At 44.0% G+C, this 16,135-nt stretch overlaps 1 protein-coding gene across 3 annotated transcripts in view; it reads right to left on the reverse strand.

Moving 5' to 3' along the window:
- Positions 1-16,135, reverse strand: part of HIPK2 (homeodomain interacting protein kinase 2) — a 197,653-nt gene that overhangs the window by 118,768 nt on the left and 62,750 nt on the right. For all 3 annotated transcript variants that reach the window (XM_063133341.1, XM_063133339.1, XM_063133340.1), the window contains exon 2: positions 9,481-10,573. In XM_063133341.1, coding sequence (XP_062989411.1) covers positions 9,481-10,573 — 1,093 coding nt within the window. The remainder of the gene's footprint in view (positions 1-9,480; positions 10,574-16,135) is intronic.

Below are 16,135 nucleotides of genomic sequence, written 5' to 3' on the forward strand. Positions count from 1 at the left end.
AAAGGTGGGGTACACATATCATAATAATCAATACATCCATCAATTGAACTATTTGCTTGTCTGTCCAGTACAATTTGTGCTTACGGGTAGTCTTGTTTGGTATGACTTATAGGCCTGGTCCTGCAGAACCTTAATATCACCTGAGCAACAATGATCTTTGAGCTCCTGGGGGTCTGACATAGGGTGACCATATGGAAAGGAGGACATGGCTCCTGTATCTTTAACAGTTGTATTGAAAAGGGAATTTCAGCAGGTTTCACTTGTATGCATGCAGCACCTAGTGAAATTCCTGCATCACAAGTTAGCTGCAGGAGCCCTGCCCTCTTGACCAGATACAAAAGAGGACAGGGCTCTTGCATCTTTAACTGTTGTGATGAAGAGGGAGTTTCACCAGCATAACAATGACACCTGCTGAAATTCCCTTTTCTCTACAACTGTTAAAGGTACAGGAGCCCTGTCCTCCTTTCCATATGGACACCCTAGTCTGACAAAACCTAAAATTTCCCCTCCAGGACAAGTGGGGAGCATCTACAGAAGTGGCTACAGTCTGGATTCCTCCAACCATTAACTACCACTGCAGTTCTGACACAAGGGGCCACGTCATCTGTGTTACACAAAGCATCTAGGACCAAAGCAATGGAAAGGATGGTCCTTGCTAAAAACTAATTATAAACTCACAGACTTTTCAAAAAGTCATCAAGTGTTGTCACACTAAGCTCCCTATATAAACAAACCAACAAACCTATTTATCCTCTTCCAGAGCAAGGTTGTTTATCTTCTATGATAACATGTATGTGGAAGCCAACATGGGGTGCAGAATTCAGCATCCTAAGAATATCATCTTTTAAAAAACATGTTTCTAGATGTCATGGTTGCAGATATATCTGAAAACATACAAACATTGATAAAAACATATATATGTCACAAAGGATGCTGCTTTTCACTGTCTGACAACGGATTCAAATTTCTGCTCAACTATGGACACTATTGGCCAGACTTGGACAATGACATTTTATAGGACATTATAATAACATATGCACAGTGAGTTCAGGAAGGGGCTATAGCTCAGTGATAAAGCACGTGCTTTGCACAGAGAAGATCCCAGGTTCAATCCCCGGCATTTCCAGCTAAGGGTAGGAAAACTGCTGCCTGAAACTCAGCCACTGTCAACAATACAAAGATGGACCAAAGGTGGGTTCCTAACTCCCTGGAGCTTACTGCTGAGTAGACATGTATAGGATGGCACAGTTAGTCCTGCACAAAGTGATCTATTTATTTCATCTGTAACCAACACTTCTTCTGAACAGCTCATTGCAGCTTATATTTTTATCCTGTCTTTCCTCCAAAGAACTTAGGTTAGTATACATGCCCCTTCTCTTTTATCCTCACAACAATCCTATGAGATAGGCTGGACTGGAAGACCGTGACTAGTCTAGGGACACAAAGTAATTTTTGGAGGTCTCCCTGGTCAAAGTCCAACATACCGTCCAACCACTATACCACATGAGCTCCTGGGTGGTCTCCCATGTAGTGGTGCTTAAGGCCAGTCATACTGAGATTCAGCTGTAGAACTACAGCATGTACCCACAGCTGGGCCAAAGACTGAGGGTGAGAGCCCCCAAACACTGCTACTGTGTATTTGCCATCCATTTCAGTGAGATATGTGTAGAATCATCTTGAGCCTGTACATATCTCAAAAGAAATAGTGGTTGTGCAGGCTCTTCTAGGTGGCACTCTCAGGGCCGGCCCTACCATTAAGCAGAGTGAAGTAACTGTCTCAGACAACTGAGGTGGCACTTCCCCGACCATTTCTCCTGAGCCCCCCAGCCTTTCCCCTCAGTTGGAGGGCAGAGCTGGGTGTGCCACACAGCCTGTCCAGCATCCCCTAAAGTATCCTGCTGCCCTCAGGTGCACTGTGCTGTGCAGGACATTATCCCACTGCCAGTATTGGAGCCGGCCCTACCATTAGGGAGAGTGAAGCGTTTGCCTCAGGCAGCAGATGCTGAGGGGGCAGTGAATCATGGCTAGGTGTTGGCGGACAGAGCTGCATGTGCCATGTTGCTTGCTCTGCACCCTCTAAGGGCATGTCTACACCATACTTTTATCCCGGGATCATCCCTGTGCATCCAAATGGCACACAAGGGATCCTGGGAGCAGGCAGGGACAATTCCTCCATTTGCCTGGGATAATCCTTAGGTGTAGAAAGGGCCTATGTCAGCCTGCTGCCCTCGGATGCATTGGAGGATGCTGCCCCTTAACCAGTATTGAAGTACAATTTAAAGGCCAGCATGGCTGGCTTCCATATGTGGAATGTTGAGGAGAGCCATCTTGTCCTTCACCTCAAGCTGCAAAATGTCTTGGGCTGGCCTTGGGCACACTATACATGTTCCTCTTGCCAGCTGGCTGGCAATGAACCTCAACCAGACCATCTGCAGCTAATTTAGAACTTCGCAGGTGTTGTGAGAGCAGGAAATGTGGCAGAAACTCACAGGTGTTGAAGTCATGGTCGGAACAGTTCCGGAAACCTGACCCCCCCCCTTTAAAGTATTAATCAAGCTTTTGTTCAGGTCATTTCCTTGACCTTGTTGAGACTCATCATTTTACAACACAGCTCAACAGGTGAGTAGCACAGCCATGAAGAGCCAACCTGTTCAATGCAATAGCTCAATGCAATACATCTCTGCTACCAGAGCAGAATGCTCTTTACATACATCTTTGCCTCCAGACACAAAGAATGCATATTTACATACAGCTCCTTAATATAAACCATTCCAACTTGGTCCCAGCTGGTTGTTTCTTTAAAACATCCCACAGCAGTTCTATTAGAGGGGTTGGGGAAGGATATCACAGAGACGGAAAAGCCACAGCAAAGGACAGTCAAAATGATCATATCCTTATTGCACCTTCCTTAAAAGTCAACAGTGCTGTGGCTTTTAAATGTAAAAGATGACTAAGGGGTGATACGATGGAGGATTATAAAACTGCAAATAATGTGGAGAAGGGTTCCCCCCTCTTTCTCTGTTATTTATGTATTTCATTTAATTTCTTTATTTATTTTATTTATTACATTTATATCCTGCCTTTTTTCCTCCAAGGAGCCCAAGGCAGTGTACATAATCCTCCTCCTCTCCCTTGTATCCTCACAGCAACAACAACCCTGTGAGGTAGGTTGGGCTGAGAGTCTGCGACTGGCCGAGCGGGGACTAGAACCTGGATCTCCCAATTCCCAGTCCAACACTTTAGCCACTACACCACACTGGCTAATACACCATACTGTCTAATAGCCGAAACTCTCTGGGCGGTTCCCAAAAATTATACTTCTAGATGTCAGCTTTGTACGGTTGGGTTGAAATACTTGCCCCCTGCTGCCCACATTCACCATCCCATTTGCAGGTGGCAAAAGAGAGGGAGGCATTTCAGCAATTGGGGAGAGGGGGGAATACTTATTTATCTATTTGTCTATTTTATATCCTGACTTTGTGCCAAAAAGAATCACTGACAAACATAAAAAGTTGACGAAGCTTTGGAAAAACATTGTTGTTTAGGAAACAAACATTTGCACGTATCCTATTTGCTTTGTTCCCTTTTCATCCTTTGAATTCTGGCACATTTTCTTTAAAGAGTGGGAGATTCATCTGTATAGGAGCTCATTTTCTCTTGCTGATCATTCCCTCACCAGAAGTCATAACTAGTTCTTGAATCAGAAATTCCAACGGATCAGCTGATTCTATGCTTCTAGTAGAATGATCTTGCCTTCAGGTAGGGAAGATAAGCGGCTGGAAAAGCATGAACTCTAAGAAACACGCAGTCCTTTAAAATGCAAATGAGAGCAAAGAACACGAGGAAGAGGAAGAGAAAAATATATAGTACAGATAACGGCTGCGATAAAAACGGCAACAATGAGGCTTTAGGACAGTTTTGGAGACAACGATATATTTTTCCTCATCTCTGCCTAAAAGAACTTTGACACCATGATGCAATCTTTTGTGTTTCAACAAATTAACAGAATACTCTTATTAGGGAGTCGCTGTTCTCCTGGCCCGCAAGGACCCTTCGACTGAAAACAACAATATAGTGCTGTCAAACTGTTTGGACTGAAGCATGCAAAAGGCTAAGCCAAGGGTCCTTCGCGTCCTTAAAAGTCAGAAAAGAGGCACATTTGCATTCTGTAACCAAGAAGACATCTGCAATACCACTGGACCCATCTGGTTGCAATAAGAGGCTGGTAAAAGGGATTATGGAAATGCTTTTCACGGAAGAACTTTGCATGACCTTGCCTTCATATTTATAAATTCAACAACAAGATCAGAGAAGCAGACTGGCTTATTCTAAAAGAAATTGTTTAAGCAAACGAAGTAGCACACGGTCATGAAGTTGCCTGATAGCAGATAAGACTACTTGACCATCTGGCCCAGTAGCCGCGACTCCGAGTGGCGCTACCAAGGATTTGGGGATAGAATACTTTTCCATCACCTTCTAGCTGACATATTTTAAACTCGGAGATGCCATGGATTGAACCTAGGACCTTCTGCATGCAAATTATGTATTTATTTATTTATTACATTTTTATACCGCCCAATAGTCGAAGGTCTCTGGGCGGTTCACATATATTTAAACACTAAGCTATAGTCACCTCCCAGCACTGTGTTTCTAATCCAGTCACTATTGTGTAAGAGCGCAATCCTATGGTTTGCGCTGTCAATACTCGTAAGGCCCAAAACTTGGAAGCTTATGAGCATCCTATGCAGGAGTGTTGGATTTCCCCACCCTGCATTTTCACTAGATGGGGTTTTTTGCCCATCTACCAGGGGCATTTCGGAGGGGGAGAGGCTTGAGAGGCCCCAGGATAGCTCATATTCTGGCCTCTCCAGTCCCGCTCCCCCCCACCAAAACAACGACTCTTCACCTTCTCCGACGCTGCGTTTCTGACCTCGGAAAGGCAACTGGTACAGGGGAGCTCCAATTCCCATCTCCAAGGTTGGAGTACTATCTGGAAATCCAAAATATCCTATGGCCCCTCAGATGCTGTCTAGGAGCCATAGGATTGCTCCCTCCGTGGCTTTGATGACCTTGGGACTTGTTGAGTCCAAGTCTCAGGGCCTTGGAAAGCCATGGGTCTAGAATGTGCCGAATAGCACCCACTGTGTGTCCTAACACTGAACTTCTAAAGACCTTGGGGCTTGCCTGTCCAAGCAAATGTCCCTATGTTAGTCGTGTATGGCATGTTGACATCCTAAAAGGAAACAAAAAACAACCTTTTCTCTCCCCATTTGCAAAAACTTGTCTGGTCACCTACCAGAGATTCTCAGTCATCACACAAAACCATGTGAACAGCTAATTTTAAAGAAGACGCTTCTTATCTGAAGTCCTGGTACAGATCCATGAGGGCGAACCCTACATCCAAATGCATTAACTTGAGAGGCCAAAACATTCACATTCATATTGTACCCCATAGCTCAGACGCATCTGAGTCATGACCCTTTCTCCATGCAGTGCCAAGTGGTGGAAGAGAAGAAGACACATGTTTCTACATTACCAGATGATTGTCCTTCTTCTCCCCACTGCTCTAATTACATCATCTTTAAGGCCAGAATGTGCTAGCAAGGAGGCACCAGCAATCATGCCACAGTAGAATATCTTAATTAAGGTGCTTACATAGTGGTGTAGTGGCTCACAGGGACACAGCACTGGCACTTTTTGATTAGCAGGGACACTGAAGTCATCTGCTACCCCCTTCAGAACACCCTGTTCCCTCTGAGATTAGCTGCAATCCCCACGGTAGCTGGAGTGGGGCATGGGACTGGGTCTGAAATGGATTTTTCCAGCAACAATACATTGTTCTCTGCCGTAATGCAAAGTATTTTGCGGAGGCTTGGTCCTGAATGGGCAATTAAGACCCATTAACTTTACAAAATACCTGCTCCTCCTGGAGATAAAACGCAATATCCAACAGTGTCATTCCATTAGCACAAATGATGTTGCACTAGGGAACACTAAGTTCTGAACTATGCACGAGAGAAGAATCCAACTAAAGTTACATTGTTTTGTAAAACTCTTGTGTAACCCATTGTGCAACCTATTGTGCGTTACGCACGTGCAACTGGTTGCACAAGCGTAATGGGCAACCACTTGTCCAATGGAAAGATTCAGCAGAGCTCCGCTGTGAGTTTGCAGAATGTCAGCATTGGATACTGCCCACTAACTGCTAGACCTGGCTTGATGACATAGATCAGCACCACTGCCTGGATTTCTGGATTCTCCTTGAGCGGGCGTACCTATAAGGATTGTCACGATGAGCGCCTGCCCTTCAAAATTCACCACTACACCACTGTACCTACAGTAAATTCATAGGTTTGTTGGATGTCAGCTGGTCTTCCTGTAGACAGGTACAAATATCAGGTAATGGGAAAGATTCTGTTTGTGATGGTTAACGCTAAGGGATTGTTTCACGCCACCATGCAATCTACATATAATATTAATGTTGATCACCTAACTTAGAGGCAGCAGAGATGAATCCATCCTTACAAGATGACTCCTGCTGCCATTTCAGGAGCCACCCATAACATTTTCTTCATTTGTCAAGCAGAGATTTTAATTATCTCAAGCAACGTCTCATGCTTTTTTCCTTTTTTTTAAAAAAGACCATTATCTGACCTAATAGAATTGATTGTTAGGATGTTTTGTTTTTTGTTTTTTTAATCACACTCATGTGCAATTTATGTTTTCTTAATGCCACGCCATTCATCTTCCTAATGACCTGGCAACAAAACCAGTATAAAAACAAATTCTTTTCTTTTCAAAGGTTTCTAAAGTTGCCTGTTGCCTGTTGCCTGTAGCACCAAGTTGTCTATTTTCTGGTGGAGAATAGACCTTTGTTTCACCAGCATCCCCTTATGCTCCCCACATACTGCCATCCGAAAATGCAGAGGCAGGGCACAATATGAATTTTCCTTATGACTTTGTTAGCTACCTCCTACTGTAGTAACTCATCCCAGCTCACCATTTTCAGTGAACTGCTGTTCTCTTCTTCCCAGTCAGGAAAGGAATTAGTTAAACCGGGCTTGATGACCTGAAAAGTGGCAGCCTTCAAACACCACTTTCAAATTCTGAGTCACAAATCTCATCAGACATTTCCCAGTCACCATGACAAAAACACTCCTTTTGTCTCCGAAAATCAAACATTTCTCCCCTTTCATTTCTATCTCCTACGGATGCCTATTCCAGGTCCATGTGAGGACCTGAGTTGGCTCTGTACGACCACAGGTACTGCTCTGATTATCAAGAATTTCCCCTTCTCCCACTCCATCCAATAAGCTAATGACAGCTTAAAAGCTTTGATGCATTAACAGAAAACAACATGCCTGTTCTAAACCAGGGGTGGACAGACCAGGGCCAAAACAGACATGACTTTAAATCTGTATCTAGCAGTTATATGGTGTTTTTTTTTAAAAAAAATGTACTCTACAGTAATTTCAGCAGCCCTAATTTAGATCAGAACTCTAGTGTGAGGATGTAGGTAGGACGGCTTCTGAAATCCAGATTGCGAGCCTTGCACCTACTCTGGAGCAAAAATGGGAGCGGGGAGACAGAGCTACCAGACACAGGTTTAAAGTAATGTCCATTTTGGCTCTAAGGATTGATGGATCTAATTTGCTTCTTTTTTAGAACCTCAAGGTCCACCAATTGGAGCCAGATTTAAAATGGTGACTCCAGGGGGCTTCAGTACACTTAGAATGAAGGACAAGGGTGCCTCTGAGCACATGCTCAGCCCAATCATTTGTTTCCAGTAGCAGAACTGAGCTCCCAACCCTTTCACACAAAAGAGCGACATCCGATTTTCCCTTCAAGCTTTCTTCATTAGAGCAATCTAATTTGGAAGGGGAGGGGCTTATAGTCGGTGCTGTTGTTGAACCATTGGAAGTTAGTAGGGTGACCATATGGAAAGGACAGGGCTCCTGTATCTTTAACAGTCGCATAGAAAAGGGAATTTCAGCAGGTGTCATTTCTATGCATGCAGGACCTGGTGAAATTCCCTCTTCATCCCAACAGTTAAAGTTACAGGAGCCCCGTCCTCTTTTGTAACTAGTCAAGAGGGCAGGGCTCCTGCAGCTTTAACTGCTGTGATGAAGGGGAAATTTCACCAGGTGCTGCATGCATACAAATGACACCTGCTGAAATTCCCTTTTCTATGTGACTGTTAAAGATACAGGAGCCCTGTCCTCCTTTTCATACGGACACCCTAGGAGTCGGAAACTCTTGAAGATGTACTGCAAAGCGCCTTGAGATCTCTAAGTCAATTCTGACCCCTGTCTTTGGCCCACCCTTGATCTAAATTAGGATGGGTCTGTTTTGGGGCTGAACATTTCCTTTAATGAACCCGTTCTAAGGTAAGAGAGAAGCGCTGTTTTTTTTTCTTTTCTTCCTTCTCAGAACAAAAGGACACAAAGATAAGCATTGGCTGCTGCAATGCTACACTGTCAAACTTCCACATTCTGGAAATTAACTCTTATTCAGCCCTGATTAGGTTCCCCCTCTAGTGTCTGAAATCTGCATTTTAAGAGACCCATGCTGCTGACAAATTAAGCACTGCTGTTACCTGCATTTTCATAGAGGAAACATCTGTTGCATTTAACATATAAGCCACAGTAAGAACTCGCCGGGCGTATTATGATCAAATCCATCAGCCTGAAGAATTACATCACTGATTACTTCCAGAAGCATAACCATGTGAGAGAGCAATCCTATGCTCTCGACGGAGCACTCTGTGATTGGAGCGCTCCATTCTCTCCTACACCTCGTTGGCTCTTGCCAGGAGGGTGGAAGAAAAGAGAGAGGCGGGGCTTCCTGTATTTTTCGTCTGTCTGTGGATGAAAGAAAAACCATTTCCTTCCAATGCTGAATTTGCCAGCAATGGGAGGGACACATTTAGGGTGACTATGTGGAAAGGAGGACCAGGCTCCTGTATCTTTAATAGTTGTACAGAACAGGGAATTTCAGCAGGTGTCATTTGTATGCATGCAGCACCTGGTGAAATGCCCTCTTCATCACAACAGTTCAAGCTGCAGGAGCCCTGCCCCCTTGACCAGATACAAAAGAGGGCAGGGCTCCTGCAGCTTGAACTGTTGTGATGAAGAGGGCATTTCACCAGGTGAAAAGAGTTTTAACGGGCCGTCTGTTGATAAGGTACAATTAAGTTTTCTTTGATCTTTGTTTTGCTTTAGAACTTTACTAACTGCTAATTGGTTGCTACTTTGTATAAATATACCTGCTTTTCACACTGCCAGCTGACAAGTTCTTTGTCTGTAGGACTTTCTCCATACAGCTCAATAAAATAGAGTTGCCTTACAACCAAAGTGGATTTTTATCTTTGACAGGGTTCCACTAGTCCTGGTTCATCTGGCTGAGTTAAATGCTTTTTATAGTACCACAGCAGATGCCTTCAAGAAATAATGCCACACACTAATATTCTAGATCTCTTACCTGTAGTATCTGGACTGAAGGTACGTAGAGCACACAGCCTTCGACACATGGCTAGCAGAACCAAAGTCTATGACCTTGACCCTATACGGCTGTCGAGACGGATCCACCAACATGATGTTTTCTGGCTTGAGGTCTGCATGAATCAAGCCCAGACTTTTCAATTTCATTAGGGCTGTGGCTACCTGCTGCAGGATTGGCCGAATGTACTTAAGGGGCAATGGGCTGAACTTGTTTTGCTTTAGGAAATCATAGAGGTTCTGTTCCAACATCTCAAAGACCAGGCAAGTGTGGTTCTTGTGCTGGAAGCATTCGTAGGCGCGGACAAAGTTGTAATCATCTGCGCTTTCAGTGCTTAACCGGGCCAGGATGCTCACTTCAATTTGACCTTGCCGGGCATAAGAAGGATGGTTTTTAAGGATCTTGATGGCCACAATCTCATTGGTGCCACGTTTCCAGCATTTGACCACTTGCCCAAAGGTTCCCCGGCCAAGGAATTCTAATACTTCGTACGTGTTGGTCATGGAACACAGCACTTCATGTTGCACTAGTTGGTAATCCCCTTCACTGTTGGAGCCACTGTTTTTGGATGTGGCAGTGGACGTGGTGGTGGTGGCTACCGTGGCCCCACTGGCATTGTTCTGAATCATTGGTGGATGCTCTTCGATAATCTGAACGCTGCTTGTGTTCTCGATTTCCTCGCTCTTGCGCTTAAGTCCACATTTTTGGTAGGTGTCCAAAAGGCTCACAGTGCTTCGACGCATCAGGTTGTGCGGTCCACCCAAGGCTTGCCCAGAGACTGCAACCACACCGGAGGTGCTGCTGGCGGATGTCACCACAATGTGCCCCGTGCTGGCAGGGAAGATGATGGTCTGCTCGTAAGGGATGCTGGGGTTCGGGATCTGGAGAGAGGCGTTGATGGCGGCAGCTGCTTGAGAGGATTGCACGTTCTTGCTCTGACTGTAGACTTTGCTATGTGTGCCGTACCCAGTCATATCCCAGTTAGAACTTGGTTCCACTTTCAGTTTCTTCACGCTACAGAAGGCACTTGATTGAAGGGTGTGAGGGGAGAAAACTTGCACATGGGAGGCCATACCTGCATCACAACACAAGAGAAAACAAAAGTGTTGAAAACAGGAAGTGACTATAGTATTTATTTGCCACCATTACAGCCAACAAACCAATTTATATTTTGAAAACATCCAAAATTATAATAAATACAGTTCCACAGAAAAAACAAAACAAAATACCAAAACAGTAATTAAATCCAAAATGACAATAACATCTCACTAGTCCCAGTGTTTCGAAAAGGCCCACAAATGTGTAAGCTTTTTATCTGACTATAGGGAGGGAAAGTAAATGGTGAGAGTCACTTGAAGCTCTTTAGGAAGAATGTTCCAGAGAGCAGGTGCCACTACTGAAAAGGCCTCGCTGCATATCTTCTGGCCTTTCAGCTGAGCAAAGGGTGACAGAGCTTTCTACAACTCAGAAGAGAAATCCAAAATCTCTGATCAAGGCACTCTACCTGCTTGCCTGCTACAGAATGTATTTATGTTTAAAGGTAGGAGAACAATTGTGAAATTAAGGATTTCTGTTAGCCTGTCTCTCTCTCATGCAAGCATCATAAACAACAGCATTTATTTCAAGATTAAGAGTCAAACTAGACAATATTTTGGAGGGATGGGGGTGAGGGAGCCACATGGTGATGTGGGGAAAGAGGCATGGCTCTCTGGGAGAATGCCAGAGGGCTGGATTTGACCCCAGGGCCTGAGGCTGAGCACTGCTGGAGTGGGTCATGCTGCTGGGTCTCATCCTACCCTACTATTTGGGAATTCAAGTCATACTACTAATGCAGCTTATGGTTGATTAACTTGCCTCAAAGCTGTCCTAGCAGAGTCATCGTTACCTATAGATAGCAATTTGAAAAGATGGATCAGGATGACCTCCCCATTACAAAGCTGGGCGCTACTGGAGCAATTCCTCACAAACTGCTAAGTGAAAATTATCTTCCAAGTCAGATGATGGACGGGGCTAACAGATACTTCCGTAACCAAGTTCCACTGGTGAGTCTGCTTACTGAAGTGGCTTGCTGCAGGAGTACTCTTTACGGAGAGCAGTGTGAAGGGTAATCTCACTAGTACTTCATTATTATTTATCCAGAATGCCAAGATCTGTGGCAATATTACTTGATCTGCACAATAAGTGGTTGTTGTTATCAACAATTAAATAGGCCTATGTAGCAGCTATGCAAGCCAAGGGCAATCTTTCTGTGCTTTTAGAAAACAAGGTGACTGACCTTTGTTGATAGCTCTCTGATGAGGTATAAAAGGAATGGATAAATAGAGCGAATGCTGCTAAAATATACTGCATTGCTACAATTTATCTCTGTGTGTATGAAAGTCTGGATCACACCCCTCCTCCCTCATGAAATCTGAAATGGCCCCTGATGGCTGGCCTAAGCCAGAGGCAGAAAAGTTGTTCAGCAGTAAGGGCTATAATGAAAATAATACACAATAAGACAAACTTCCTCCTAATTTGCATAGTTCATTGGCATGTAACTAATATAATTTGCATATCATTTTTATTAATCTGACAGATGCCAAGCAACATTTAATCTACAGTCTTCTCATTCTGAGATTGTCATCCTTAATTTAAAAAACAAACAAACTTTAATATGAATTTTGAAAAGTCTTCAAATATATTCTTGGGGTGAGGTCATACACACACACACACACACAGAGCATCCAATGTTTGCAGCATAAGGTAATTGCTTGTGTGTGTGAATCAGCCATCCCAGGTTAAACACCATATACAAACTTTTGCAATCACATGAAGCCACCCCCAAACTAAATACCTTTCAGTGGAGGTAGTTTCCACATCCAGAAGTAGGTCAGCAAATAATAATTAATTACTGGAGTGCCTAAATTTGTGCTAGGCGGTGATGAGTGATAAGTCTCAGAGTGATGTTTCCCGATGTGTGAAAAATCATGGAAATTAAATACTGTGAATTCTGGGGTCTGTTTATTTTCTTCCTTCCCCACCACAGATCCCTTAGCAGTTGTTCCTCTTGACCACTACCAGGTGGAGGCTAGAACATAATTCAGACAGAGCTGAATTGAGCTTAGCCCCCAAATCTTTAAGGAAAGGATCATAAGTCAGGGGTGGAGCACAGGCTTTGCATGCAGAAGGATCCAGGTTCAATCCCCAACATCTTTCGTTGAAAGGGATTAGGTGATGGCTGGTTTCGCGCAACATGCTAACTCACACTCAATGGTTGAGTGTGTGTGTTTTTGTTGAACCATGGGTTAGTGTGTTGTCCAAACCCAGGACATTTCCGCAGGGTAGCTTGTTAACAATGCAGTGTTGCTTCTTAACCACCCTGAATTACCCAACAACAAACAATGGGTTCCCAAGGTGGCTTGTTCGAGAAAAATAAGCCACACTGCATGATTAACAAGCCGTGCTGCAGAAAACGTCCTGGGTTCAGACAATAATGGTTCAGCGAACAACCCACAGTTCAACAAAAACTCACACTCAACCACTGAGTGTGGATTGGCATGTTGTGTGAAACAAGCCTTTTTCTGAGACCCTGTAGTGCTCGTACCCATCAGAGTAAATGGCAGTGGGGGAGTGGATGGATACAGTGGGCCTGTTTGCACAATCACAGAGGGGGAAATAAGCCATGGTGGGGATATGCATAAGAACCTAAGAAGAGCCTTGCTGCATCAGACCAAGGGTCCATCTAGTCCAGAATTCTGTTCACACATTGGCCGACCAGCTGCCCACGGGAAACCCACCCACAAGGTATGTGTACAACAGCTCCCTCCAGCCCAATTTCCTTCACCAGTGCAGCTTGCCAAGTTGTGCAACCCAGGTCAGCGGGGCTTGTTGCCGTAGTTAACAAGCCAATCCAGAACCTGGAACAGGCCATGGGTTCTGGGCCGTTTGTTAACCACAGCAACAACACACCCTCGTCAGGTTCACACGGCACGACATCCTACATGGAGGGTCGGTTTACCGAATGGCCACCAGCCAACGAGAAAGGAAGTCCAATGTAAGATTATCTATAGATATATGACACGTCAGGAATTGAATTTTAAAATACTTTGTGCTGTTGAATGCCTGCTGTGATTGACACTGATCTTTTACTTTTATGGTGGAGCTGACCTAAAACTTTGGGAAGGATCCCATGTTCTGTGGCCCATAGCACTATTTATATTGCACTAGCAGAAAACAATGCTTGTGCAACATCAACAGCGCTAGCTAGCGCGTGGGTTCCCTCGGAATCCTGTCGCGCTAAAAAACTGCAAGTGTAGGTTTCCGTGAGCGCACCATAAATAACGCTAGCTGCTGGATGCCGTTAGAGCCTTTCCTTTATAAATATTAGAATATGGCTATTGAAAATAATATATGAAGCTAGAGCTCTCAGGTTTAGAAAAGGTTTGAAAGAGATTTTATGAAATGCAAGATCTCAAGGAAGGATGAATGTACCATTGGCGATGTACACCAGACATTGGGAGTTAAACACTGTGCCAGTGCAGAGAGGGTTTTAGTTTTTTACTGAAAATCTGGCAAATTTAAGAAATGGGGTGGGGGGGGTAATCAGAACAGTTCAGAAAAGAGGAGATATATAATTTGACAGTATTTACAGAACATTATTTAAAGTTGGTAATTTATTGAAATAGCAATTAAGGAATAATTCTGGTGACCATTTGGATCCAAATGAGCATACAGAGAGAAAAGATAAGGGTTGCATCTCCTACTCTGCCCCAAATCATACGTTCGAGTGTACTATTTCTACAGTGTACCGTGCAAATGTACCATTTGCACACATTTACCCAAACAGACGTAGGTTCCTGAATCCAGAGCTTCTTTCCAGGGTACCACATTATGTGTACAGAAGGATATATATGCATATTTGTGGGTGTGGATGTTGGGGCTGAGGCCAGCGAACGTATGTCTGATCAGACTTCTGCACATGTTCATTTATACCCAGCAACTGCCTGAGCAGAGCTAGACATGATTCTCAACATATGTTGCTAATTTTAAATAATAACAATTAATAATAATAATTTCAAGGTCAAAATGGCAAATTTGGCTTTGTTGCAGATTTCATGCACTGCTACCATTGCTTGGGTCGCTCCACAGTATATCCTTACCACTGAATAACCACAATCCGCCTCCTACACCTTTGGTTTTACTGGGGGGGGGGGGGATAAAAAAAAAGGCTCCAAAGTCAACGGACACGGGTTCCAGGCAGATCTGAACTTTTAGATATTAATAATTGCTGGAGAATAGAACATACCCTTTATTCCAAAAAAAGAAAACAAGTCTAAGAAATGCCAGTGGGCTGTATGTGCAGACTATAAGTCATAGGTTGCCCACCTGCAGCCTAAGCAAGCTAAATGATCCCGAGTTTACCAAGTCAAATTATTCAAAGGTTAGGTTCTGAGAGGGGGCACAAAATTAAACTTTAGTTTTGCTTGCCATCAAAGTCCCTGCCACTCCCTGTCTCAAATCCATTTAGGAAATGAGTGTGCCGCAACTGATATTTTCTGTTTCATATAACTCAAAACTGAGTCAGAAATGTGACTGTGCTCTCCTTCTCTTCCATCCCTGCTTCCATCAGGGTATCAGGAAGAGACATAACCAGGTACTGAGAGTTAAGGAACTACGACGAAGACAATCTATTTTGTGATGACGTAGGATGGCAACAAGAGAAAGGGCCTTCTCTGTGGTGGCCCCCCAACAGTGGAACGATTTCCCTGACAAGGCCCGCCTGGCGCCAACATTGTTATCTTTTTGGCATCAAGTCAAGACTTTTCTCTTCTCCCAGGCATTTAGCAATATGTGATGAGCCTGGGTCTATTTTTTTAGGCTCATAGTTTTTTTAAGTTGTTATAGCAGTTTTAAATGTATGTGTATCTTGCATATTTTTGTGGTTTTTAATTGTTGTAAATTGTTTTCAAGTGTCTTAATCTTAAGTAAACCGCCCAGAGAGCGTTGGCTATGGGGCGGTATACAAATTCAATAAATAATAATAAAATAATAAAACCTATCGGAATGGCCATAAGCCTCACAGCCATCCAATGCAGAATGGGAGGAGCAGCAGAGATGATCTTCGTCTCCGTGTTCCTGCCATTCTGCGTTTTGGCTAGACGGCTTTTTTGCCTGTCTGGCAGAGGCCCTGTGTAGGAGGGAAGGAGGCTGGGGAGGTCTGGGATTACATCATAAACTGTCCTCCCCAGACATCCCCTCCCACTGGCATGTCCCCTTTCCCTCCACTCCTAGGTCACCTTTGCAACCTCAGAGAGGCAGTTTTCTCTGCGCTGGCTGCAAGGGGAAGGGGGGTGGGAAACTTAGATCCAGGAATCTGAACTCTCCTATTGCCTCCCCTCACGACTCTGTCTAGGGGCCATAGGATATGAGATTTATTCCTGTTCATGGCTTCAGCAGTTGCCGTATGTAGAGTTAGGAAGAGATCATGTCCTTTGCCCACAGTCACATTTGTTTTGTGATCTTGGGGTTATTTCCTCTTGCAATGTGTAGCTTGGCTTACTTGCCAGAGTCATCTCAAGCTATTTGTTCCTGAAGCATTTTTGTGCAATGTTTAACATACATTATGATCTACAACCAAATTAATCTGCGGGGGGGACAG

Source organism: Elgaria multicarinata, chromosome 9 (assembly GCF_023053635.1).
Source record: "Elgaria multicarinata webbii isolate HBS135686 ecotype San Diego chromosome 9, rElgMul1.1.pri, whole genome shotgun sequence".
In the NCBI taxonomy this organism is placed as follows: domain Eukaryota; kingdom Metazoa; phylum Chordata; class Lepidosauria; order Squamata; family Anguidae; genus Elgaria; species Elgaria multicarinata.